The 25,180-nt window shown below is 35.5% G+C and overlaps 1 protein-coding gene across 9 annotated transcripts in view; it reads left to right on the forward strand.

Moving 5' to 3' along the window:
- Positions 1 to 25,180, forward strand: part of LOC106076126 (multiple epidermal growth factor-like domains protein 10) — a 219,373-nt gene that overhangs the window by 23,456 nt on the left and 170,737 nt on the right. For 7 of the 9 annotated variants that reach the window (XR_008777896.1, XR_008777897.1, XR_008777898.1 and 4 more), the window contains exons 6-13: positions 2,252 to 2,446; positions 5,582 to 5,779; positions 11,543 to 11,740; positions 14,291 to 14,425; positions 16,939 to 17,076; positions 19,924 to 20,058; positions 22,511 to 22,648; positions 24,783 to 24,917. Coding sequence is in view for 6 of the 9 variants with exons in the window: in XM_056029082.1 (XP_055885057.1) it covers positions 2,252 to 2,446; positions 5,582 to 5,779; positions 11,543 to 11,740; positions 14,291 to 14,425; positions 16,939 to 17,076; positions 19,924 to 20,058; positions 22,511 to 22,648; positions 24,783 to 24,917 (1,272 nt within the window). In the remaining 3 variants the exon portion in view is untranslated. The remainder of the gene's footprint in view (positions 1 to 2,251; positions 2,447 to 5,581; positions 5,780 to 11,542; positions 11,741 to 14,290; positions 14,426 to 16,938; positions 17,077 to 19,923; positions 20,059 to 22,510; positions 22,649 to 24,782; positions 24,918 to 25,180) is intronic. The other 2 variants (XM_056029078.1, XM_056029083.1) reach the window with 2 other exon arrangements.

Here is a 25,180-nt window from a genome sequence, read left to right on the forward strand (position 1 = left end):
CCAGTTACCAGAGGACACCACGAGAGCAAAGAGGTGAACTTACTCCAGTTACCAGAGGACACCACGAGAGCAAAGGGTGAACTTACTCCAGTTACCAGAGGACACCACGAGAGCAAAGGGTGAACTTACTCCAGTTACCAGAGGACACCACGAGAGCAAAGAGGTGAACTTACTCCAGTTACCAGAGGACACCACGAGAGCAAAGGGTGAACTTACTCCAGTTACCAGCGGACACTACGCGAGCAAAGGGTGAACTTACTCCAGTTACCTGCGGACACCACGAGAGTAAAAGGGTGAACTTACTCCGGTTACCAGAGGACACCACGAGAGCAAAGAGGTGAACTTACTCCGGTTACCAGAGGACACCACGAGAGCAAAGAGGTGAACTTACTCCGGTTACCAGAGGACACCACGAGAGCAAAGAGGTGAACTTACTCCGGTTACCAGAGGACACTACGAGGAGGTCGACGGGCACTGTCCCTCGCATTATGTCTGCATCTCTGTGTTCCAGGCAAGTTTAGACCGCAAAAAAATATAATAATTAGGCTGGCTTGGATGGCTGCCTGGTCGTGCGGTTTTCACGCTGGACTGTCTTTCAGATATATCGATGGTCCAGGGTTCAAACCCTGCCTGCTCCCATCCCATGCGGAAGGTTAGGACTAGGAAGTAATTATCTTCAACTCTGAAGGAACATCCAAAACGTGTAAAACATTTTACAAACAAACATTTTTAAAATAAAATATGACTTTTAATAGCAATAATTTTAGCATCTATTAATGGGTTTTTCAGTATGTCTTTGGTGAAAGCAAATTAAGGCCATTGATTTTTTTGTATTATTCTTCTTATTTATGTAGCATTTAATTTTTTCTAAATGTCACAAAAGCTAATGATACAAAATAATCTGTTACGGATTTTTAAATAAGTAACATATAAACGCTAAATGATTGTTTGGAAACCACATACTGTCATATAGTTTATTATCGGTAGAAATTATTCCCAAAATTGTTTTATTTAATTAATTTTTTAAAATCGTACTTTAGACTTTCTTTTTACATTGATTTACCCTGAACAGTCTGAACAGTTTAATTATCGGTATCTAAATGATGTGGATATTCAACTTAAAACAAATTCGTGTCAAATTAATTCTTGTATAAAATTATTCACAAAAGTTCGTTATGGATGTTAAAATGAAAAAGTCATTTACTGCCTCTGATTGTTAAAAAACACTATTCAGAACTTTTGAAATTTATTTTTTTATTACGAAAACATCACAAAGACTTTTTTTTAAGTAAATGAATGTTCAGAATTTCGTTTTAAAAAGTTAATTGACCTATATTACTTTAATTTTCTTAGCAATCTTCGCCAAAATTTTATTAATAAACATCGTTCTGAATTACGTTTGAAATTTCTACTAAAAGCAAAGTGATGACTAGTTAAAACGCCGCAAAAAAAAAAAAAAAATTCAACGAAAACTAATATTGAAAATAAGTTGTTCTGGATATTTGCGTATGAAACATAAGGGCACTATAATATTGTATTCTTTATTAGCCTTTTTACCTAACCCTAACCCTGTAAACAATTTATTAAACACGCAAAATACAATAAACATTATTATTTTTTCTTTCATAATAAATCAATTTACATAATTGTTTGAAAGAGTGTTGCTTTTTTTATTAGAACCAAAATTACAATGTTTCTATTTCATTCCAAAGAAAATGATGTTAAAAAAAAAATAAATTAAGTAGTAGATTTTGGAAGAGAAATTTAAAGCATTTTTTTTTGAGACTTTGCTAAAGTTAAAAGCGACTAATATTTATGAATTGCACTTTAATACCAGTACTTAAATCGTGAATACCTACGTAATAGAGCAACTTATAGCATGCTAAGAGCGTAAGGACTTCATCGTATATACTATCCACTGGGGAAATGGGAATATACTTTCTATTTAAATCTTCTAAATCTTCAGGGACGGTGAGATGTAGTCGTTTCCCGATCGCTCAATCATTTTCGAAATTACAAAAATGTTTCAAAATAAGTTCGGGTGTATATCTTTCTTACAATATTCAGCTGAGCGAGACTTTATCACCTAATATTTTATATTTAACAAAGTAAATTAGGTTGTGTATTATTATCGGATTTTTTAAAAAAATATATTAAGTATACGATAGAATAAATATATATTTTTAGTAAGAAAAAATATTCGTTATTCTCGTTTTATATATATATATTTTTGTTAAATTACGATTTGCAGATGACCTGCAGTACGGTTTCAACATTACCTTCCAAGATGACAAATCACAATCAGTGAATCTTTCAGGAAACGAAACTCTAATTGTCGTTGATAAAACCATCGACGTTCATTTTCAGCTGAATTCTGAATTCATACAATATATTATTTTAGGTGGAAAAGTGGTACAAGAAATGTGCACACTATTTATAAGCTCAGGTAAGTTGTAGAAAATGTTAAGTGCACAGACTTAAAAAATAAACAAAATATATCTAAAATTAAATATTTTTCTCAGTATGTGAAAGTCTCAATTTCACTAATGTGAACGTATAAATGAGCATTGAGTGTTAAAGAAGCAAAGAAAGTCATAAGTACATGAAAGTTCTTATCTTACGTTATATGGTACAGACGTAAGTTCAAAAAAGAAGATGATTACGCCCTACGCGTCATGCATTTAGTCATGCATGTTAACCTATGAAGTAAATTCTGCCAAGTCACTGGTTTTCCTGACTAGCTAGGGCAACCCATTCCATGCTCTAATAGCACTAGAGAAGAAGGAGTATTTGTACAAATTTGTCCTAGCATATAGTTATAGAGCGAGGAATCTGCCCTTATCCTTGTGTCTTTCTGAGTATTTTATTAGATTTAGTTTTTCTATTTGAAGATTATTGTTCAGTGTTTTATGTACAATTGCTACTTTACTTTTGAGTCTTCTATCCTCAAGGCTTTCTAAATTTAGTGATTTTACTAAAGGTGTTACTCTAGTCAAATGGAATAGGGCAAGAGCTCGGCCTTAAATACAGAAGCCCATTCCCTATTACTCTTATAGACTGGGATTAATGAAGAGAAAGGGCTGAGTTTCCACCCGACGCTTTAAACCTTTTGTCAAGTCAAGTTAATTTTAATTTTTCCTGTCGCCTGAATCTTTGCAGTAGCGGTTCTTAACCTTTTTAGCCTTGCGGCCCCCCCTTTTTTTTTTTACAATTCTCCACTATGCGTCGAACACGACTGTAAAACAATTTATATTATTAGTTTCGTTATTAAGTATACGTAGATGTGTTTTCGCTAATGTTTAGCCTAATACCTGTATTACAATATTTGATTTAACATTGTCAAAGCTTTATCTTTAATCATGAAATAATATGTAATTATATTCTTGAACTAAATATTTCTCCACATGTTCACAGATAGACACAATTTTTATCCTTGACTTGAATTTATTTACATTTCTTTTTCTTTTTCACCAAATTCATGCTGTATGCTTATGTGACGATTTGAAAAGCAGGGCGAAGCAAGGATATTGATCGTGGCAATAGCAATCTACACCGCTACAATATTGCTGCGAAAGTCTATGCTTGTTTCACCAAATCAGAAACATTCGGGACAGCCTTAAATAAAAAAATATCCTAACGAAAGTCATCTTCTGCATTTAGTTTTGATAACTAACAGAATGGGAACCCATGTTTTGAGAATACAAATTATTGGAAATTGAAGTGGAATGCTCAAAACAGACCAATTTGGGATATGACTGCAAACACTTGGTCCAGACATTATCATTTCTAAACGTTATTTTATTTTAAATAGATCATCTAAAGCTCAACCCTAACCGTATCAGACGTTTATGAGGGTATCGTGTAGCCAACACAACGACCCTCTCAAATGTCTTTACTTTACATTTTTTAGAAGTAGGGTGATCTGATATGCATTAGGGTATTTTTAAAAATTATAGATCAATAGGAGTTTGAATATGTCTCAATGGGCAATGTTGGACTAATGCGTTTCGTTTCTTTGATTAAAAAAGTAGAATCACTAATTGGGCCGGAAGTGCATTTTTCCCTTATATATCTTAGCAGTATTCAGTTATATTTTAAAATTAAACTGGAGAAATAGAGAAATAGAGAATAGAGAAAAAAAAATACCTATATTTATTGTAGTATATATAGGTCTGTGGTCTGATATTATATAACTTTCTTAACATTTTCTATAGAGAAATGACTTTTATAATTTCTTTTAGTGAAAAATTGGGCTCTTTGCGTCTGACACATATATAATTTGTATGTGCAGTAAAAAAGCTTATTAATACGCTTGTAGCTAGGCTAAGAAAACGGCATGAAATTAAAACAGTGCCAAACTGGAGCCAGTTTTCATTTTTAAAGGGACTCTGAAGGACGCCACAAAACAAGGAATATGTAGCAAGCCCTAATAAGACTGGTTCAACGATAACAGCACAGCAATTCTAGATCTTGTAAAATGAATACGCGTACTCACTACTGTTCTGTACCCTAGAACTTAGCAACAAATCTAGTGCAGAACTCTTTTGTCAGAAAACATACAAATGAACTCGGATGCTTGAGACACGCTTTTTCTCTGAATCGCTCTGATCTGCCTACGGCGAAGCATGAGGCCTCATTTAGTTAAACACGCTTTCTAGAACAATAGCCGTCTAGCTAAAGCAGGTGCTTTTGTTCGCCTCCAGTTAAGAGTATGACGAAATAGGTCTCTTCACCTAGCAACAAAAATTAATGTTTATAAAGCAGTGATTCTCATCAAATTTTATGTATGGTTCCGAGATCTGGGTACTCTATACGTCTAGGGCTCTCTTACAACTAACCATGTTCTTCTAGTGGTTGGATTGGATAGTAAAAAACAGTACTTACTATTAGATAGCTACATTGAGACGGACATTTATTCCACGTAAGGAATGACCGTTTGCGTAGCTCTAAGGTAGAACGCTTAACCACTTAAGAACAATATCAATAAAGATAAATTTAGACCCCATTTCGCGCTACTGACATAGAAAAAAAGCTGAAAGCAGATGGACTCTGAAAGAATACATATGTCAGGCCCCAAAGAGAAGCCCTTGTTAAACACGTAAAGAAAACGTAGGGCGACTCCGGCGGACAACGAACTTGTCTGCATCAGATGAGCGAAAATATGCAGGTCGTACCAGGGTTTGCGTAGTCATGTAAAACGCTGCCATTGTCGTTAATCTTTAGAATCCAAGACCCTGTGATTACTATTAACATTATTAACTCTTTCAACACTTGTGTATGCATAAATATGTATGTATTTGGAGGTATATGTTTAAATGTATTTGTGTATGTGATTTTTAGTACATGTATGTGTTACCAGAGAAGCAGTGACGTGGCAGAATTTAGATAATTGGTTAATATGCATAATATGCATGACTGAATTTTTTTTTTTTTTTTTTTTGAAGTAACATATGAATTATACACAATAAGATAAGAAGATATGTCTGAGTCTAGAAGTAAATAAAAAAAATAATTTGATAAAATTTAATAACGCAAATTATTGTATGTATTCACTTTTTATTTGTATTCATTTTCATTGTAGGTCAATTAGTTTCCTTAGGAAAAACTGCATACTACAGTACACCTAGCACAGATACCTTTAAGATTCTGTTTCCAGAAGCTTTAGATTTTGAAGAGTTTACATCTGAAAAATATAATGTCGATGGTGGTACACTGTGGGAAATTGATCTGGAATCTTCCTACATTGTTCAAAATTTTCAGATTTATTTTGATGATGCAGGTAATATTTATATCATATCAACATATCATATCTCTGTAAGGGCCTAACCACCTACCACTTCTGCTGTGGCATCTTGGTTCTATCCAAATGTCTCAATGTTTGCTTGGTATCTACATGTAAGTAGGACAACCACCTCTTCGTTTTTTCCTTGTAAATCTTTTCATCATTTCGATCCCCAGTCCTTAGAATATTTTTAACATACCTTTCGTCATTTCCACTTCCATTAAGACGCGGTCGGAATAAAAAAAAAAAGGCAACTATAATATAATATAATAAGAGAGAGAGAAAATAAAGAGAGATAGAAAAAAATAGAGCAAGTAATGGTAATTGCAAGACAGTAAAAAGAAAAAAAAAAAAGAAAAAACAAACAGGTATAAATATTTTTAATAGCGTTAAAAACATAAAAATAGATCTGATTTTATTGTTACATTTAAAAAAAAGGTGAGATATGCGATTGCGTAAAATAAAACCAAATTAATATTTATTTTTATTTAGAGAACAAAAAATAGTAAAGCAAAAGGGAACGGGAATGTGGCATTAAGTTGGGGACTTAGAAAAATGGTAACGGAATGATTAATGTACTAGGAGTGTTATACCGTATAATTGCTTATATAGGATTAAGATAAAAGGTTTCAAAACAAAAAAAAAAAAACTAAGAAGAAAGGTTTAGGGGTCAAGGTCGAAATAAAATACAGATTGATTGAAGAAGCTGAAGAAAAGTTATGGAGTGTACAAAAGACTAATTTTTGTCCAGTAAGGTGGGGGAGAAATGGATAAGTGACAAAGTAACTAGCATTAATGGGCCCAAAATATGAGAGCGTTAATGTGGCGGGATCCATTATGAAGCGGGTCTTTCCTAATCAAGCCAAAAGTCTATGTCGTGGACATTAAGATGTGCAGGTTCATGAAAATCAAATGGGAATTCTAGATAGCAAAGAGAGAGAGAGAGAGAGAGAGAGAGGAAGAGAGAGAGGAAGAGAGAGAGAGAGAGAGAGAGAGGAAGAGAGAGAGGAAGAGAGAGAGAGAGAGAGAGAGGAAGAGAGAGAGGAAGAGAGAGAGAGAGAGAGAGAGGAAGAGAGAGAGAGAGAGAGAGAGAGAGGAAGAGAGAGAGAGAGAGAGGAAGAGAGAGAGAGAGGAAGAGAGAGGGAGAGAGAGAGAGGAAGAGAGAGAGAGAGGGGAAGAGAGAGAGAGAGAGGAAGAGAGAGAGAGAGAGGAAGAGAGAAAGGAAGAGAGAGAGAGAGAGAGAGAGGAAGAGAGAGAGAGAGAGGAAGAGAGAGAGAGAGAGGAAGAGAGAGAGAGGTGGAAGAGAGAGAGAGAGAGGGGGGAAGAGAGAGGGAGAGAGAGAGAGGAAGAGAGAGAGAGAGAGAGGAAGAGAGATAGAGAGAGAGAGGAAGAGAGAGAGAGAGAGAGGAAGAGAGAGAGAGAGAGGAAGAGAGAGAGAGAGAGGAAGAGAGAAAGGAAGAGAGAGAGAGGGAGAGAGAGAGGAAGAGAGAAAGGAAGAGAGAGAGAGAGGAAGAGAGAGAGAGAGAGAGAGAGGAAGAGAGAGAGAGAGAGAGGAAGAGAGAGAGAGAGAGGAAGAGAGAGAGAGAGAGAGAGGAAGAGAGAGGGAGAGAGAGAGAGGAAGAGAGAGAGAGAGAGAGAGAGGAAGAGAGATAGAGAGAGAGAGGAAGAGAGAGAGAGAGAGAGAGAGGAAGAGAGAGAGAGAGGAAGAGAGAGAGAGAGAGAGAGGGAGAGAGAGAGAGAGAGAGGGAGAGAGAGGAAGAGAGAGAGAGGAAGAGAGAGAGAGGAAGAGAGAGAGAGAGAGAGGGAGAGAGAGAGAGGGAGAGAGAGAGAGAGAGAGGAAGAGAGAGAGAGAGAGAGAGAGGAAGAGAGAGAGAGAGAGAGGAAGAGCGAGAGAGAGATAGGAAGAGAGAGAGAGAGGAAGAGGGAGAGAGAGAGAGAGGGGAAGAGAGAGAGAGAGTGGAAGAGAGAGATAGAGAGAGAGAGGAAGAGAGAGAGAGGAAGAGAGAGAGAGAGAGAAAGAGAGAGAGAGAGGAAGAGAGAGAGAGAGAAAGAGAGAGAGAGAGAGAGGAAGAGAGAGAGAGGAAGAGAGAGAGAGAGAGAGAGAGAGGAAGAGAGAGAGAGAGGAAGAGAGAGAGAGAGGAAGAGAGAGAGAGAAAGAGAAAGAGAAAAGGAATGATAGTGTGTAGCATCTACGAAATAAATTATGTTATGTTGGTAGATGTTTTTTTTAATTAAATAAGGGTCGAGGTTTCGGCCCTAATGAACAATAAAGCCAGGGTACAAATTCGGTCTGTACTGCTAGTGTATACATAAATTTAACAATTTATCAATACACTATTTCAATATTGTATATAGATCTCCAATCAAATGCAGTATTCTAGTTTAGACTGAGTTCTTTTTATGTTTCCAAGTCTTGGCCTATATCGCGTATATGCTCTTTATGTAACTATATTTGGGCGTATAAAGAATTTCTTTTCGATTGGGGGTGGGAATAGGGTCATGGACAATATGTTTCCTTTTTATCTTTCAATTAGTTGTCATCAGCTTCTTAAACGAGGAATGGATTAACAAAAACTGTTTATGTGTGTAACGGAGGCATGTGTAAGTCAGATGTAGCTGAAGTATTTCTAAAGATGATTATGTAGACTAAGTGCGTGCGTACCCATTGTTCAGTTTATTACGACTGCGAGTTCGGGAGATGAACATGACGTTACAAGATTGAACAGGTACTAAACAGGAACACAGACTCATTGACCAAGTTGACTCAAGGTGAACTTCAAACAAACGTTTATTAGAGAATGGGCCACAGTCTAGTCTGTAACTATAAAACGATGCTATCCCCTCAAGAGACTAGCGGTAACTGATTCCTAAAAGTCAATCTTAACCTCTAACCCCAAAGTCTATGTGGGTCTATCTATGTCGTCATTCTAAAATATCCGTTCACTGTCAGTAAATTAAAGTGCTCAACCCAACTAACTAAACTAGCTAACTAACATGTGTCATTGAAGCAGGAATACCCCTTTCTTATACAAAGTTCGGATGTCATTGCTGAACCATGGAAACTTCTCGATACAGAGTCGGTGGCACCTAGCTCGGTAGCTCGGGTTGTCACCCCTTCCCCATTAACTTTCTTATTGCTAGTCAGTTCTTTTTGTTGAACTAATACAGAGAGCTGGTTACATACTTTTAATGATTTTTACTCAAATGTAAAATCCCTCTGTTTATGACATTTATTCAAATGTTATTGCCCATTTCGCAACAATATTTTATTAAAATTTGAATAGGTCTCCTTTGTTATGGTTTAACGTTGTTCTGTGTCATTTACACTTAAATTAACATCTAGACGTGCTTAGGCATGTTTGGGCATATATCTAGAGATTTTAGTATCTTTCTATCTCCTCTTCTTCACGTGTCGCTCACATATTGAGTCTAACGGAACAGTTTTCACTAAATAAAGAAGGGGCTAATTCGAGTAATTCGAGTAATTGGCGCCTAAACCAGTAGGCGTTGGGCAAGAAGGTGCCCGTTAGCCATGGCTGGCTACCTTCCTAGAGTAAAAAAAAACTCTGCATTAAAACTTCTGCTGCTTCGCAGATATCCCCATTCAGAGTTTAGGCATCGGGTGTCAACCCTGAGGAAAAAATAGGAGCCTGCGACGCCACTGACCTAAAACTGACCTAAAACTGTACCTAAAACTGATGAGTATTCGTAAATAAAATTCTATGATTTTAAAATAATACAACGTTTTTTACAAGTAAATATGATTTTTTTTTTAAAGATTTTGAGACCAAAAGTTCTGCACTTGATTCATTGTTTTGTTTATAGTTTAATTTGTAACATCAATTATACTCTTTTTAGCTAACACAATACGGTAAGAGAGAAAAGGAGAAGAAGCGCTTTGAAGAAATATGGTGGTGAAATAAATTAAAAAAAAATAAATTAACAAAACAAGCAAAATATTTTTTAAATCCTTTAAAAAAAAAACTTATCTTAAGGGAAGAACCCCGTCCTTAAAACTATGTCAACCAATAATGTATGAGCTATTTCCCTTATTCGATATCAAACAAAATAGTTAATACCAATAATTTAATTGACTAATTAAGATTTTTTTTTCATTGATTCATGTTTTGTAGGTACAACAATTTATTGTGGATAGTATCAACTTGAAAGGAGAATTCGTGAGGGGAAATTGTGTACACATTTTTTTACGGGGTCTAAACCCAACAAATTATTTCTAGATCTATAAATTGCATAATAATAATTACGAAACGAGGGTGTCCTTCTTTTCGATTATCGACTAGACCCACTAGATCTAGATCTAAACATTAAATTATATGTTACATAGGCTATGGTTGAAAAAAAACAAAAACAATTTTACTTCTTTCAGTTACAAGATTGAAAATTCTTACAGTTGCGTTAGAAAACAACGCTTCGTTTCAGTTTTTAAAAAAGTTTTTCACGACATTTTGTGAACTCTTAAAAATATCCATGTCCAGTCATGATATAATATATATATATATATATACTAGTCGACCGGCGGCGTAGCATACGGCGCTATTTTGCAGGGCCGGTCTTAGGCCACTGCAACCTATGTGACCGAAGGATCCGCACTTTCATGGAACCCGCGCTTATTCAAGGTGTATACGTTATTAAATTAAACCATTTTATAACTTATAACAGATTTCCCCCGCACTCCTGTCGATTTACCAGGAGCTCCTGGAAATCTCCCGATATTGCAAGATATACGAAAACGTCTTTAAAATATACGGAAATACATAGAAAAAAATTGTCATTTTGGAGTGTCATTCAATATGGAAAACGTCAATCCTACGCGCTATTAATAAAAACGGCATTATGCATTAGCCGTAATTGTGTAATCAGGAGAAAGAAGCTTCTCGCACCTCAAACTAATGAAGAATTACTTGATGTCAACAATTCTCAAAGATAGATTGAAATATTTGGTAATTCTTGCTATTGAGCGGGATCCATGTGGGAAACAGAATTATTATGATATACTGTATGACTTTGCTACACGCAAGGCTCGTAAAGTAATTCTGTACGTAGTAAAGAATGAATAAAAAGCATAGACGAATTTATTTTCTAATACAAACTCTTAAATTTGACTTATTGTCCGCTTCCCTACCCAAACTTGGCTCCGCGAAATCCGTTTCCAATAGGGCCCCACAATGCTTAAGTCCGGCCCTGCTATTTAGTGTTTGTAAAATCTTTCGGATGTTCCTTCAGAGTTGACGATAGTTTACTTCCTAGTCCAAACCTTCCGCATGGGATGGGAGCGGGCAGGGTTTGACAGTGCAGCGCGCAGCCATCCGTAGCGAGCTGTGAAAACGTGTTCTCCCCACCCCCTCTTGTTTTTTTCGTGGGGTGACTATCCGTAGAAATAAGAGAGTGATCTTTCCTTTACTTCTTGTTTGACCTGTTTAGGGAAGAAGAGAATTATATATATATATAGATATATATATTTCTTTATTTATTAATTTATAAAGGCCTGTGATTCGAATACATATATAAAATCTCTAACAGATACGAAAGTAGAACGCGTAATATAATAGATGGCTCGGAAATCCGGTCAGACTTTTCACCTTTGTCGGAAATACATGATAGTATAAGTCTATTCACGATGTATAATAAGGTATAATATTGACTTTTGTCTCAGACAATCTAAGTTAGTAAATCGATAAGCGTAGACGGTATATACACATTTTCTCCATATTTTATTAAGCCTTGAAAAATTACTACTAGTCTTTTCCAGAGCTGTAATAGAAGCAAGTGACAGTGGTGGCACCTTGATCTACACTCGGATAGTTGAATATTATCAGAAAAGATATATTTTATTTTATTCTTCGGTAACAACACCAGTACGATATATAAACTTTATTGCTGAAGATGCAAATAATTCAAGTTTAACTATTCTATTACACGAGTTAAAGGCTTTCGGTGGTGAGTAATGTTTAAATATTTACATTTTTATTTTAACTAAGCCTCTCTTTTGTTTTTGTCTTGGTTCATTTATAATTCCTCTATAGTGGTTCGATGATGACCACTATTGTCATCCAGGGGGGCTGAGGGCTTTGCACTGGGGGTTTTGTGTCTCCTCATGTGGCTTGTGAGACCCTATGTGATCCCGGAATGTTCGGCTGCACACTGGGCAGGTTATTCCAGTTGGAGACACTAGCGGATTCAGAACTTTTGAGTGGAGGAGGGCGGCCGATCCTGAAGTGTGACTGACAATCGAGGCACACGTAGCGTAAGTATATCATTAGTAGGCGTATTAAACGTAATATTATCTTCATGTTTAGCGAGATCTCTTGTAGTAGGTTTGTTTTGGTCAGCATAAGATATCAATCGAACGATGGTTAAGCCCTTAAAATATCTAGATTTGAAGAACCTTTTTAATAAAGTTTTACTTGAAAACTATTTTTTTAAGATGTATATTCTAACATGAATTTATATTATAGGCCTTAATACATTGCAAATACTTTCGATTTGTTTCTTGAAAAGATAAGATACACAGATTTAAATTAAGGACTTGAGGATTACCACTAAAAGAAATAATATATTCAAAAAATAATATTTAAAAGAATAGCTTATTTGTTAGCGATACTTTTTGTTCAATAGGCATGTTTGTACTTTTGTTTCGTTGCAGTACTATAATTTAAATCTCAAAACAAAAACAAATTGATAGCTGGAGGAGAAATTTAGTGGACAAATTTAGGTTCTACTCTAATTTTTTGCACTTTGAGTATTCAGTGATAAATTGTGAGTTATAATCCAAAAATTATCACATTCAGTAAAGGTTGCGAAAAGGCGACTAGGAAAAAATGTTTAGGTTCAGAACTCATCTCAATTGCTACTATTATACTGCTGTGCAGAGGAACGCAACAAAATAAACAATTAAATAGTAATTGAATTAATTTTGTTCACAAATTATCATTTCTCCTCAAAAATAGGACCACCCCCCACTCAAAGGGCTTAGGTGGGAAAGGCAGTAGATGTATTGCCCCCCCCCCCCCCAACACCAACTAATCGGCCAATATACCAGGGGAAAGCGACATAATACAAAAATGATATAGTAATTCAATTAATTTTGTTCTCAAACAATGCACCCACAAGTTTATAAAAGTAGTCTGCACAGTCGGTGTAGGGGTTGTAATTTGGCTGTGGCACGTCTGATGGGCACCCCTGACAATTATAGGTTAAAATATTAAGTAATTATAAACTTTCTAATTTTAAATGTTCAGAAGACTTAAGAAATGGTAATAGATTTTTGGAAACATAAAGGCCATCTTACAGAAATTCAGATAAATAATCAAACCGTAGAACAAGTACAAGAATATAAATACCTAGGTACAACCATCAACAACAAACTGAAATGGAGTGAACATTGTCAAAAACTTTACACAAAAATTCACCAACGTCTTTTCTATCTTAGAAAGCTAAGGAAATTTAACATCGACAAAACGATAATTAAACTTTTTATACAGCAACCATCAGCAGTCTAATTAACTTTGCCATCACCTGCTGGTATGGTAATACTTCACTGTCACAAAGACTTAGACTAAATAGACTAATTAAAAAAGCATCGCCTATCACTCAAACACAGCTACCATCTCTTGAAGAGCTTTTCCATAAAAGATCTCTTTCCAAAAATGTCACTATTCTTATAGATAACCTGCACCCATTAAACCACTGTTACATAAGATCTGAACGAAGTGGTCGTCTCCTTTCCATTAGGACTAAAACAGAAAGATTTAAAAACTCCTTTATCCCACTTTCAGTCAGAGTGTTACAAGATCATCTGTCGTCATCGAGAAGTACATAGAAGTCTATTCATTAAGCGCTGGTTATGAGTGTGTATGTGTTTCGTGTGTGAATGTTGTTCGTATTTGCATCTATATTGTTATTGTACAGTAGTTACGCTAAGGTTGTCAATGTAGTCAAACTGAATTTCCATTTGATTAGATCAATACAAATTATCTTATCTTATCTTATCTATGTTATTTTATAACAGAACAAGTAACGGCAATATGTTAACATATTTTAGTTAACAACGCGAGTTTAAATAACATAGATTTCATTACTCGATAAGTAAAGTATGACATGAACGATAATTCTATACATAATAATAAGTACAAGATTAGAGTGCCAAAGTTGGGTAAAATTATGAAACATAGACTTGCTCACAATAACGTGACGGGGCTGACTAAACATTAACATGTACTTTCACATGATTTCGTTAAACTTACATTGTTAATTTTGAAATATCCGACAAACATTGAGCAAGCCACGTTACATAAACTACACTAAAAACACAGCCTTTCACGTTGGAATGTTTTATCAGAGTTGTTAAAAGCTTTGTAAAAAAAAATAAAAATAAATAAAACGTGTGATAAACTATAGTCATTCTTTCATGAATGGGTCCAACTGACTCAAACCGAAGTCCTATTATTTTATATTTACTAATTTGCGTATTTATTTGCTTTATTGCAGAGTGCCCAGAAGGATCTTGGGGTGTTCAGTGCAGGGAAAACTGTAGCAGTGACTGTCCAGAGTCCTGCCGTTTTGACGATGGACTTTGTACTAAATATTGCCTCGGTTATAGTGACCCACCAAAATGTCAAACAGGTAAACTATTTTATGAAGTTGATATTCTAGTACGAAAATATCATAATATTTTTTTTTGTTATTTTATTTTTAGAAGATAAAGAAAAAGAGATCTATACTTCAGATATACTCTGATCCTTTAAAAGGACGTTTACTTAAAGTCAAGAATGAGGATTTTGACATATGTCATTAATATTTTATTACAATATATCAATTTAGTCAGAACTGTGTGGAGGGCAGAAGAACCTGGACGCTGATCTTAAAAGACTGCTCTAACGATTTTTATAACAATTTAACTGTTAATGTTCATCGTTGACAAAAAAAAATACTAGCTCAATGGCCACACTGGGAAAGCTGTATTTGACAGTAATAATTTCTCAAGCAAAGAAAAGATATAAATTTAAATTTGGCTAGAGATCTAGATTAAGGATTCTATGTCTAGATCCAACATCAGTTTTGAAAGGACTTTTTGCTTTCGTGAATTACATACCATCAAAGTCAGTCCAATAATCACCCCCAGCACCTCCGAACAACCAGCGAACCCAAGCGCAATGGACAGTTGAGCAACCTCCGAACAACCAGCGAATCCAAGCGCAATGGACAGTTGAGCAACCTCCGAACAACCAGAGAACCCAAGCGCAATGGACAGTTGAGCAACCTCCGAACAACCAGAGAACCCAAGCGCAATGGACAGTTGAGCAACCTCCGAACAACCAGAGAACCCAAGCGCAATGGACAGTTGAGCAACCTCCGAACAACCAGAGAACCCAAGCGCAATGGACAGTTGAGCAACCTCCGAACAACCAGCGAACCCAAGCGCAATGGACAGTTGAGCAACCCCAACGAAATTACAGAGGACTAGTGTAAACATGGAATTTTAAGCGGCTACTAACATAAAAAGATATTTTGAGTTTAAAGAAATTTACTTAACAGTCCATTACAAATCATAACTTATTAAAAGGACCTTTTAATTTTTAAAAAGTATATTTATTGAAAATCGAAACAAAGAAACTAAAAGAGATTCCCTAAATACAGATTATACCGACCAATGCTTTCCATGTGTTATTTTAACCTCGAATAAATTTTTTCGCAGTTTCCGGAGACGAATCCAAAATGTTTAAGACATCATTATACTAATTCCATCCAAACAAATTTTAACAAGAGCCAGAAATCATCTGTCAATGATAATTTTAGAAAAATGCTTCTTATTTTTCATGTCGGTTGGTTCAGATCAGTAATCCTATATCTGAGCTCACAGTGCTCCCCAGACCCCCGAGCTGTCAAGGGGTCTCTCCAATAACTCCAGTAAGAACCTATTCTAAGGTACAATAAATATCTGAAAAAATGAAGGGTCAGAAAGAAAGAAATATTAATTATGTACAAACACACACATAATATTTACGACACTGTTCCTTGCCAAATTGGCGTGTACTGTCACTGGTCACGGTTGAGCGCTCGTCTTGCGCCGGACTGGGGCGATTTGGGTAGGCTAAAAGCACACACCGCACTACCCCCATCTGTGTCACCACCAGGTTTATAACACTATGTATATATATATGTACATAAATTACGGAAGCGAAAAAAACATAGGTGGCTCAACAAATACTAAAACGAAAGTCCCCCTAACCTGCGATATTTGTAGACCGGATTGTCTCTCAAGATAGATAGATATTAAAGTTTATGTTTGTGAAACAAAATACACAAATGTTTTTCTTTTATGACATATCCCATGAGTTTGTTGTTGATGTTGTTTTTGTTGTTGTTGTTGATGTTGTTGATGTTGTTGTTTTTGGTGATGTTGTTGTTGTTGATGTTGTTGTTGTTGATGATGATGTTGTTGTTGATGGTGTTGTTGTTGATGCTGTTTTTGTTGTTGATGTTGTTGTTGTTGTTGATGCTGTTGTTGTTATTGATGTTGTTGTTGTTGTTGTTATTGTTGTTGATGATGATGTTGTTGTTGATGATGTAGTTGTTGTTGTTGGTGATGTAGTTGTTGTTGTTGATGTTGTTGTTATTGATGATGATGTTGTTGTTGATGCTGTTGTTAATGATGTTGTTGTTGTTGTTGTTGTTGTTGATGCTGTTGTTGTTATTGATGTTGTTGTTGTTGTTGTTATTGTTGTTGTTGATGATGTTGTTGATGATGTTGTTGTTGATGATGTTGTTGGTGTTGTTGTAGGTTTTTTTAACAATAAATAGTAAATAGTTTTAACAATGGCCTATTTCATTTTAAATATTTATTTTTAAAACAGAATAATTTGCATTCAATAATAAAAAGGTAGATGTTGCATTGGGAGTAAGAAAAATGCTAAAATATAATGACATCAGTTTCTCATTGTTTTTTTTTTTAGTTTTTAAGATCGAATAATAATATATGGAGGGTCGTAGTGACAGATAGAAAAGTTTTAAACTTGAAGTAGCTTGTACCATTTCAAAGAAAGCTAAAAATACTATTTTGAGCAAAGGTTTTTAAAATGTTTAGCATCTAATTAAATAAATATATTCATGAATTTAATCTTTTTTCTTTTATCTAGTATGTAATATTGGAACATGGGGTGTAAACTGTTCCAATCCATGCAGCAATAGATGCTTAAATCAAACTTGTGACAGAATAACTGGGAAATGCAATAAAGGATGTCTTGGCTACAAAGATACACCAGACTGTACCATTGGTAAGATTTTAAAAAATGTATCGAATTAGAAATTAAGTAGACCAATTAAATTTTATTTTAGGATTCTAAATTTTTGAAAGCAGAGTCTTTTTTATACAATTATTTTAAATTCATGCGCCATTTCATAGACTCTGTCGCCATATTGAGCTATTCTGTTTTTAAAAGTGTCATGTTTTTGTCAGAGGTGGTAGAGTAGAAAGCGATTATCATGTAAGAGTCATATATCTCCTCTTTATACTTTTTTTCTATGTTTATATCTGGCATTAAAGAATAGGAGTTGGGTCAACTCGATATAAGAATTTTATTTATAGTATAAATAACTTATATTAGTGACATTATTTTTGCAACAAAATTTCGTAACTATAATACAAAAAAAAAAAAGTATTGGTCTGCCCGGTGGGGTGGGGGTGGATGATTGCATCTATCACCCCTACAACCTCTTGCCACCCTCTTTCTTCTTATATTTGCTAATGATTTAATCTGAGATGAAAGTGTGGTGTGACGTAATATACAAATGGGTTCAAATATCAAAATTACCTTATGTTATAAAGATATTCAATTAATTGTGTTCAAACACTATGTTTTATGCTTAAAAAATTGGACCGCCCCTTCTCGAAAGTTAAAAGAGGGGAAGCGGGATTGATACAATCGCCCCCCCCCCACCTAATCGACCAACATACTACAAAGGGGGAGGGTGGCATAATTCAAAACTAGGTTAAAATTTAAATAATTAGTATATCTTATTAAGATAAGTAAAGAATTGCTATAAACATTATGTAAATTCTGTACTAAAATTCGCCCCCCCACTCTTTTCGGTGAGTGTGACGATCGCCAATACCGCCCCTAGCCCCGGATCCGCCGTTTAATAGAGGGGTTGCCTCGAGTTAAAACTCCCTATGTAGACTAGGTATTATATTATTTGTTATTAAAATATAAACAAAAACATTTATCAAGAAAAAAAAAACAGTAACTAAACAAAAACAATGTGTATATAAAGTGCAATAGTATCAATTAGCCTGGATCAGTCATGTATATGAGTGGTTAACCTAGAAATAATTTATCTGTGCAATCTGTGCTATTAAAAATATTTTTACCAATTGTTTTGTTTAGCTTTCAGCTTGTTCAAATCGCTATAATCTTATGACATGTCTGTGAAAATAAAGGGGAAAAGGGGGTATATTGACCTATATTAAAAGGCAAAATAAAGTTTTACTTAAGGCTCGTAGTCGTCAAGGTATTAATTCAATTTATACCAACATATTTGTCAAGTTCGATTTCTTTATCTTGTTAAAGATACCAAACAAAAAATAAATAATTTTTAAATCAATTATTGTGTTGTCAGGTAATAGAAATAAGTGTGCACAATTTCGGTCTTATTCGTAATTAGGTATGGGAGAAATTACTTGTTAAAAAAATTTACCAGAGTAAGTTGATGGTTAAAAAATAGAATCATTGACTTTGATGGCGACCTGGAGGAGCGTAAAATCTTGATATTAAGCTCACTGTTGGTAAGTTACATTGTAAGACATGGAGAGTCGTAAAGCATTAGTCTATATTTTGACTTCATTGTAACACGCCATGAAAATCAAGTTAGCTACAATAAGTAATAAGAGACTGACGAGAGAAGGAAAAAAAAGTTCCCCCTTTTATGGGGCAGATGATATAAAGGTCATTTGCTTGGCCTACGGCCACGGTTAACGAGGGTGCCATATGACCACTAAAACAACCCACCGATTTTACTTTCAGGTACTCATTAGAACTTGGTGGACTCAGCGGTTCCCCAAAAGGTCTTTTCCAAAGTAAAAATCTCAGTCTTCACCAGAATCGAAACCCGAGACTCTCAGTTGCGTATCCAAGAGACTGAAGTGAAACAACGATCGATTAACGATCAATCATTTAAAAATATCTTGGTACTATTTATATAATTTTGGCTAGAGATAATAACAGACACGGTCTTTTATGTTTAGTTCAAATTAAATTAAGATTTTGTGTAAAACAAAATATTGTACATCAGTTCTAGAGAAGAAAAAAAATTTTTTTCTATTCTTTACCTTAATACATGTTGGAATCAATTAATGCTTCGTCCTAATATTTAACTGCTCTTATAGTTAGGGGGGAAATATATGTTTATGCTACATACATGGAGATAGCGCAGAGCAAAGCTAAGTGGACGACGTTTTGTTTGATCAATATGCTTAACTCTTTCCCTCTTAATTGACGAGGCCAACGTTGATTTAATATCATTAAACTAAATGGATCGTTTGCAAATATAAACTTAAACTTTTATTTTTGGAAAAAGAGCATGCATTCTCGTACAATTCGGTAACAAATACAACATTTTTAGATAACAAACAACAAAGTTGTAAAACGTTTAATGGTAACAGGATAGTGATAGTGTTATAGAAATAAGCGAAATGAATAATAGTATCGGAACGTGGAAAATCATTATGGAGAGATCTTATCTCATCTCATCTCTGCCGATGGTCCGTATGGGGCATAGGTAAAAAAAAAAGGTTCCTCCAGGCGTCTCAACCGGGTGAGTCTCTCCAACTGTCCCCTAGTCTTGGCCATCTGCTTCCAAATCGCGGCGCCATGTTTTCCTGGGCCGTCCCCTCTTTCTCTTTTCATGAGGATTTTAGGTTGGGCCTTGCCTTGGTATGTTCGATGTGGGCTTTTGAAGGTCTGTTACCTATCCATGTCCAGCGTCTATGAAGAATATCTACTTCAATGGGCTGCTGCATTGTTCTTTGCAACAATTACGGATATAAAGAGTTAATAAATCTAACAATAGAGACAATCTGATTTGTTGCTGTGATATGTTGTTTTTTTTTATTTTGGATCTTCCAGAATGTGACACTGGTTCATGGGGTATAAATTGTGCCTCTAACTGTAGCAAATGCTTTAACTCTACCTGCAACAGTCTGACAGGCTTGTGTGATCAAGGATGTTTAGGTTACAGAGACCCACCTGACTGTTCTATTGGTACGTTTGTAATGGATAACAAGATGAATAATTTATAATTGTTTCTTGTGTACAAATAAATATTTGTATTACTTTTGTGGGTTTATGTCTTAATAATCGTTAAAGATTTACAATCTTCTAAAATGTTATTTAATTTCTACCACTAAAAAGACGGTTCTAGAACCTTCACAAAGGCCAAGAGAAACATAATTGTGGCCCAAAGAAAGGCCTTCTGAAGACAAGCAACAAAGAAGAACAAATCAACAAAATATTTTAAAATCCTTTTTTAAAATCAAAAGCCTATCTCAAGGGAAAAAACTCAGCCCTCCAAACTAAATGAAGATAAATAAATAATTAATGTAGAAGTTATTTCCATTATTCGATATCATACGAAATAATTAATTACAAATAATTAATTAACTAATTGGACATTTTTTTAAAATTAATATTTTGTTAGGTACAATACGTAATTGTTAAAGGTTTCATCTTGATCTGAGAATGCGTGAGGGAGATATAGTATTAACATATTATTTAATGGGACCAAACCCAGCAAATTTAGACATATATTTGACTGATCGGTTTGTTTCCTTTGTTATTATCAAACAAATAATAATTTACCAGTATTTAATTGATTTATGTTTTACTCGTTACTTTTTTTGTGCAAAATGTCCGTCTGTGCGTCTGTCAAATTCAGATCTTGAAAACTAGAAGAGTTATACAAAAATATTTAACCATGCATTGTTAAATTGCTAATTTTAGGTGTGATAAATACTGCCTGTTTTCTAAAAGCAAACAGTGAAGTTTATAAAATGAATTATGAAAGCGATTTTTTGACATGAAATTACTCCCATTCTAAAACAATTCGTAACTGTGAGGGAGATGATATTTAATTATCTCTCACCGCCGCCGAGCACTATTTTTGCTATTGAAAGATATCTACAGTGCATTATCCTGCTATTAAAAAGTTTTATTTCAAAGACCTAATGTGCTATTTTTACTGAAATAGACCCTACCGCGTTATTATGTGCATTTGCGGGCAAGCTGTTTTCACAAAAATCTGTCACTGGCAATGTCTGAAGCCTCTTCCACCAGCTCTGAGTAACACAATCGAAATGTGGCGCAACTCTTATTATGCGTAATTCATTTTGTCGGAGAACATGTCTCTCAAACCTCATGCGACGCTCTGTCACAACCTTACTAAGGTGTTGACTCCCAGTTCGTTATAGGATTTCCTTGATTAAGACCCGATCTTAGCCATCTTTGTTGAGCCACATTTAGTGTTTTTCAATTTCGCAAAGGACTATTCACTGCACTTTATTAATGAAGCCCTGCCACTGGTAGAAATGTGTAAACTCTCTTGTTTACGCACTTGGAATTAGATTCCTGTATTTTGCTTTAGAATTTATATCGAAAATGAAAGTTTTATTGTCAAAATCATCTGTTTGGAAGATTTAAACTAAAAAATTTCTGGAGTTTTTTATATATTTTTTTTTAAATTCAAAATCCCATTTAGCTACGGTCATAGAATTTGGTGACTGTAGTTTGCTTTAGAATAATATTGAACAAATAGGTTTTCAACTCAAAATGCTCTGTAGGGGAATTTAAAAATTTTAAACTCAAAACCATCTGGAGGCGTTTTAAACTTTAAAAAAGCCTTTTTGAGGAGGGGGTTAAAACTCAAAATCTCCTTTGACTACGCTCATTGAATTTTGAGTGTGTAATTTGCTTTTTTTTACACTGAAGAGGGGGTTTATCGTAGATTTTGGAGAGGGTTTTAAAATGAAAATATTCTTTACCTTTTTCTTGGAATTTGGGGATTGTCGTTTGCATTTTTTTTGTTTTGTTTTATAGAAAAGGGGAATTTAACTTCAAAACCCCCTGGTAGAGGGGGTTTAAGCTCAAAACCACCATTTGCTTAACTTGGGTAAGTGATGATTAAGTATTAAAATCTAACTTAAAACAAACAAAAGGAAAGTGGCTGAAATCCGACACCCCCCCCCCTTGGAGGGGGCTGTATTTAATTTCCGGGGGGGAGGTTGAACCCCAACCCTCCTGGCTACGTTCATACCCACTTAACCGAGACGCAATAACTATTTTTTCATATCAACAAATATCTATAGCAAAAACATACTCAATATTTAGTTCAGTGGCGTGACTTTGGTGCGGGAAGGGGGGAGATAATTGAAAAATTCCTCTCGACCCAGTACTAGGGGAGGACCATCAAATGATTGTTAGAATGTATTTTTTTACATTAAATATTACCCCAAAATCTTAGGCATAATGTCGAATGTGAAAAACTTCAGGGGCACCTAAAGAGATCAAGCCCGATTGGCCCTCCAATGATGTCAAAGTTCCTAGCTACGCCACTGACCTATGTCACCTAGTTTTGTTTCTTGCTTTTACTTTCGAGTTCGAGTCACGACGTTGGGTGGAAAAGAAACATCGTTGAATTAATTCTTGTTCTCTCTTTTAGAATGTGATACTGGAACCTGGGGTGTCAACTGCTCAAGTCAATGCAGCGATAAATGCTTCAATAAATCTTGTGACAGCATAACTAGCAAATGTGCTCATGGATGTCTTGGCTTTAGCGATCCACCAGACTGTACAACTAGTGAGTTTTAAAAATGCTAAAAACTAATTTTGTGATAAATTTGTGACAACATGTTTTGTATTACATTCAGATTAAATTTTTTAAGAATTAATTATCTATCTATATATATATGACCTCCTTCAGTCGCGAATTCTTATTCGATAAAGATCAGATTAGAGATTTATATATATATTTTCTCGTATTGAAAACCAACAAAATGCATATTCTGAGGTATCTACAGTGCATTATCTTGCTACAAAAAAATATTTAAAAACCTAGTGTGCTATTCTTAATTACTTAGACCCTTCTGCGCCATTCGGCGCATTTGCCAGCAAGCTGTTTCCACTAAAATCTGTCACTGGTAATGTCTGAAGCCTCTTCCCACCTGCTTTGAGGACCTCCATGAAAATGTGGCGCCAAGCAGGGCCTGCCTTAGGTCACTGCAACCTATGCGGTAGCAGTGGGCCTCGCGCTTTCATAGGCCCCGCGCTAATTCTTAGGGTAAATTATTAAATTAAACCATTATAATTTATATATAATAACAGAGCTTCCGCGACCTCCTGGTTTTACAGGGCCTCCAGGAAATCTTCTGTAAAGGCAAAATATCTTCTGAAATTATTAAAATCTACTGAAACATAGACAAGATTTTCATTTTGGGGTGCCAATAAATAAGAATTGAATTGCGAGCTTTCATTTAATAAAACATGTTATATATATATATATATATATATATATCTATATATCTGTGGCTAAGAAGTTTTCGCTGCGCAACTACAAAATTAAGTTGTTTTTTTATTATCTACATATATAATTTTCTTCTTCCCTCAACCTTCAGTGAAGTCCATTAGGGAATTGGCGCCTACTTGAGCGCCATTATCCCGTTGCTCATTAGAAAGGCTTTTATCCAACAACTAGGCCTGGACAAGGGATTCCCCATCCCGAGTCCTGTCTGAGGGCTCCCAGCGGCAGACAGCCATATTGATTGAATGGGCTAAAACCGGGCCGTGCCGCGTACACAGCGCACCGTCCCCGATCCTGCACCCCACTCGCTACAAGTGGCCGAGAACAGTGCTGACTGCGGGGAGTTTATCTCATATTCCTATAATGTAACCGCCACTGTTCCGTGCAGGGACCGCCACTCCAGCTACGGGTCTCTGATGACTGCCCCCTTTGTGGGACAGCGTGGCGGACTTTTTGGACTGGTGTGCGGGCTACTTGTTCCATCCCTACCCCGAGTGAGATAAAAACAACAACAAATGCTCACCCTCAACAGTGTGGGCGACTAAGACGTAAAGGAAAGATCACTCTCTTATTTCTGCGGATAGTCACCCCACGAAAAAAACAAGAGTAGTATTCTATCAACGGATTGCTAAACTGTCGTTGAAATTTATCAAACCCTGCCTGCACCCATCCCCCTCTTTCTTGCCGGATGTTTGGACTAGGCTCCCAGACTCCAGGGGCTTTTTGGGACTTGTCCCAGCACTCAAACCACTTTTCATTTTCTGTTTTTTTTTAAATTATAGCCAGTGCATGATGGAAACTTACAGCCTGTTAAGTGTCGATATTGAGGGGCCATGTTCCGGGGCTTTGCAAAGCCTGTAGTACAGATTTTGAGTCAGAGACCACAACAAACTGTGTCGCTCTAAAATGTCCCTCGCCGAGTTGAGAGTCAATGACTACTGTCTCATCTTCTGTGTGACAGTGTCAACATATAGGATAGTGGTTTTCCTGAATCCTAGCGAAATAGGCTCCTATCGGACAGTGTTCTAAGCGAAACCATTAAACAAATTGCCCGATCCTGTAAACTATACAAACGGACGTAACATCCAAGGCCTACGTGAGTTCAATGAACCTGGGCCCTTAAGCCATAGGTGCTCACATATGTACCATAAATTTTAATTTAAAAAATACGAAATAACTATTGAATGAAAATCGTATCAGTTATAATAGCAACATTTCATTTGACTATTTAATGCTTAAACTATTTACATAACTGAAGTTTGGACAACATCAGACTTTACACACACAAAAAAACGACGGCTTTTTTTACCTTTTTGGGAAGAGCTTATATTACTATATAAAGTCATCTTCTATTTTAAGATTAATCCGAATTACCATACCATAAAGACGATCTGCATTTTATTTTCTCTTCCAGAATGTGACACTGGTTCATGGGGTATAAATTGTGTCTCTAACTGTAGTAAATGCTTTAACTCAACCTGCAACAGTCAAACTGGATTGTGTGATCACGGATGTTTAGGTTACAGAGACCCACCTGACTGTGCGATTGGTATGTTTGCAATAGATAACCCATATGAATAATATATAATTATTTCTTGTATGATGAGTTTGTAGGTTTATATCAAGATAGTCAATAACTATTTTTTTTTTGTACTTGATATTTTTTTTAACAATTCTTTTTCATATTATAATTTAAACATTTCGGCAAGTTAAAACAAAAAAAAAAAATATGAGCGAATATGCATCCTTAAAAAATTAAAAGTAAAGTTCCCCTTTCAGGCCTTGTGGTCTATAGGGCAGATGACTTCGCCC

The sequence above is a fragment of the Biomphalaria glabrata genome, chromosome 5, assembly GCF_947242115.1.
Source record: "Biomphalaria glabrata chromosome 5, xgBioGlab47.1, whole genome shotgun sequence".
NCBI lineage: Eukaryota > Metazoa > Mollusca > Gastropoda > Planorbidae > Biomphalaria > Biomphalaria glabrata.